Consider the following 2,710-nt stretch of genomic DNA (forward strand, 5'->3'; position numbering starts at 1 on the left):
CTATAGAATTTTAAATTACACAGAGCATATAGCAATAATATGTTAGTGTTCTCATTTTCAGGGTAGAATGACCAAGTTGGGCAAAGAGCATGAGAGGAAGTAACTTTTCTTTTTTAGGAAGGAAAGTACATGGAAACTTAATTTTTCTAAGGTGTTATCTTCATTATTATACCCAGAGCCAGTTGTAGGAAGATAACACTCTTAGAAAAATTATATTTCCACATCAGTTCTCTCTAAGAATTAGGAATGATAACGTCCTTCACTGAGCAGAGCCCTAGAGGTAGACAGTGTCTTCCAAGGTAATGGTATTTCTGTGGAGTTCTATGATTACAAAGTCATTACACAAAAGAGACATATTACCATATGCCCTGTGGAATGTAAAATTCAATACTATACAAATCTAAATTTAAAGGAACCACAAGCCACACTAGGTACAAAATAGAAATCTGGTATACCCGCTCTGAAAAAATGCCATGTCCTTGGCATTCATTATCCCTGGGTTTGAAATGGCATTGATACCATATCTCAGAACCCAAGTAAATGTCATTAACTATAAAATTTAACATAAAAGTTTACAACGTATAGAAAGTTAAAAAAAAGGAATGGTATTCTATAAAAGTTAGTAACATTCAACAAGTAGATTACTGATACAAGAGATTTAAAAACAAACCAACCCCCCCGCACATTTCTTTGTTCTTAAAAATAATACACAACAAGCACTGTTAGTTGCCTAAAATGGCTAAAGTAAAAATACAGAAATTAACATTTAAAAATTTTTAAAGGCTGTTGATAAAATACCTGCATAAGGGAATCCAATATTAAAGTGGCAACTGATTTCTCTTCATTATCTTGTTCAAAAAGAATTTCCACAACCGAATCTCTAATGAGGTTTAAAAAACAGAATGCTTTGTTGGTATCACATAGTATGGTACAGAATACACCATTAGTTTTGTTGACACAATATTTTTAAGTACCAGTACTATGTTAATGTTAATTGTTAAAATACAAGGCGTTTTCATTTGTAAATGGGAAGAATAATAGTACATGCCTCACAGGGGTTGAAGTGAAGATTCAATGAGTTAATCAGACAGGTCTGGGACATAGGAGGCATTCCCTGAATGTTAGCTATTACTATTGTTATGTATAGATTTACATAGATTTTATGTCCAGTTATACCTCCCCAAGCCTAATAACAGGGAAGGAACAGTATTCCATCAAAGTTAGTAAGATTCAACAAGCAGATTAGTTAGTGTTACAAGAATTTTAAAAACAAACAAACGTCCCCTACCCCTGCATTTCTTCTTTTTTGAGACAGAGTCTCACTGTGTTGCCAGGGCTAGAGTGCCATGGCATCATCCTAGCTCACAGCAACCTCAAACTCCTGGGCTCAAGCGATCCTTCTGCCTCAGCCTCCTGAGTAGCTGGGACTACAGGCATGTGCCACCATGCCCGGCTAATTTTTTCTATATATTTTTAGTTGTCCAATTAATTTCTTTCTATTTTAGTAGAGACAGGGTCTCGCTCTTGCTCAGGCCAGTCTCGAACTCCTGAGCTCAAACAATCCACCCGCCTCGGCCTCCAAAGTGCTAGGATTACAGGCCTGAGTGCACTGCGCCTGGCCGCATTTCTTTTTTTTTGTCTTTCATTTTATTTATTTATTTATTTTGTAGAGACAGGGTTCTCACTATGTTGCCCAGGCTGGTTTTGAACTCCTGGCCCCAAGTGATCCTCCCATCTCCCAAAGTGCTGGGATTATAGGTGTGAGCCACTGTGCCCAGTCTGTTTTTAAAAATAATATGACAAGGATTGCTAGCTGCCTAGTAAGATATCCATTTTCCAGTTTCTTATCAAATTAAAAGAACTCTATTTTGGGTGGCATGAGGAAGATCTTTATGGTGATAAAATAGTTATATATACATTTTCATTACATATATTTAAGGCATACAACGTGATGTTTTGATATACATATACATAGTAAAATGATTACTACAGTTAACCAAATTAACCTACCCTTCACCTTCCATAGTTACTTTTTTTGTGTGTGGGGTAAGAGCACCTAAAATCTACTCTCAGCAAATTTTCAGCATACAACACAATAGTATTAACTATACTCATCATGCTGTGCATTAGATCTCTAGACTTACCTTACATGACTATAAGAGTTTGTGTCCTTGATCTTCTCCCAATTTCCTTTCCCTCCTCTCCCTTGTACCCACTGTTCTATTCAGTTTCTAGATATTCAGCTTTTGAGATCAAGCAGTATTTTTATTTCTGTGTCTTGTAATAGTTCTATATCTTGATTGTTACAGGGATCACAGAAATCTATACATGATAAAATTACCCAGAACTATACATATACTTTATACCAATGCCAATTTACTAGTTTTGATATTGTGCTGTAGTTATATAAGATGTAACCATTGGGGGAAACTGGGAAATTACGCAGGATGACTTTTCTATTATCTTTTACAACTATTAAACATCTGTTAATCTATAATAATTTGAAAATAAAAAAGATAAAACCCTATTTTAAGCTGTATATCTTGTGCTCCCCAACCCCACCTCACCAGTTACAACACTATATTTACCAGGCTCCCTTGCAGCTAGATGTAGTTAAGTATCAGACAGTGAAATGGAGGCAGAAGTGAGTGGGACTTCTAGAAAGATTCTTTAAAAAGGAGAGGAAGCATTTCTTTAGGACCACTTGCTC

At 35.8% G+C, this 2,710-nt stretch overlaps 1 protein-coding gene across 1 annotated transcript in view; it reads right to left on the bottom strand.

The window, feature by feature from the left end:
- ACTR10 (actin-related protein 10 homolog (S. cerevisiae)) overlaps positions 1-2,710 on the bottom strand; it is a 30,515-nt gene that overhangs the window by 7,161 nt on the left and 20,644 nt on the right. Inside the window, exons 8-10 of the mRNA XM_012663733.1 lie at positions 799-905; positions 456-550; positions 361-368 (exon numbers count right to left, since the gene is read on the bottom strand). Coding sequence (XP_012519187.1) covers positions 361-368; positions 456-550; positions 799-905 — 210 coding nt within the window. The remainder of the gene's footprint in view (positions 1-360; positions 369-455; positions 551-798; positions 906-2,710) is intronic.

The sequence above is a fragment of the Propithecus coquereli genome, unplaced genomic scaffold, assembly GCF_000956105.1.
Source record: "Propithecus coquereli isolate 6110/MARCELLA unplaced genomic scaffold, Pcoq_1.0 Scaffold83, whole genome shotgun sequence".
In the NCBI taxonomy this organism is placed as follows: Eukaryota; Metazoa; Chordata; class Mammalia; order Primates; family Indriidae; genus Propithecus; species Propithecus coquereli.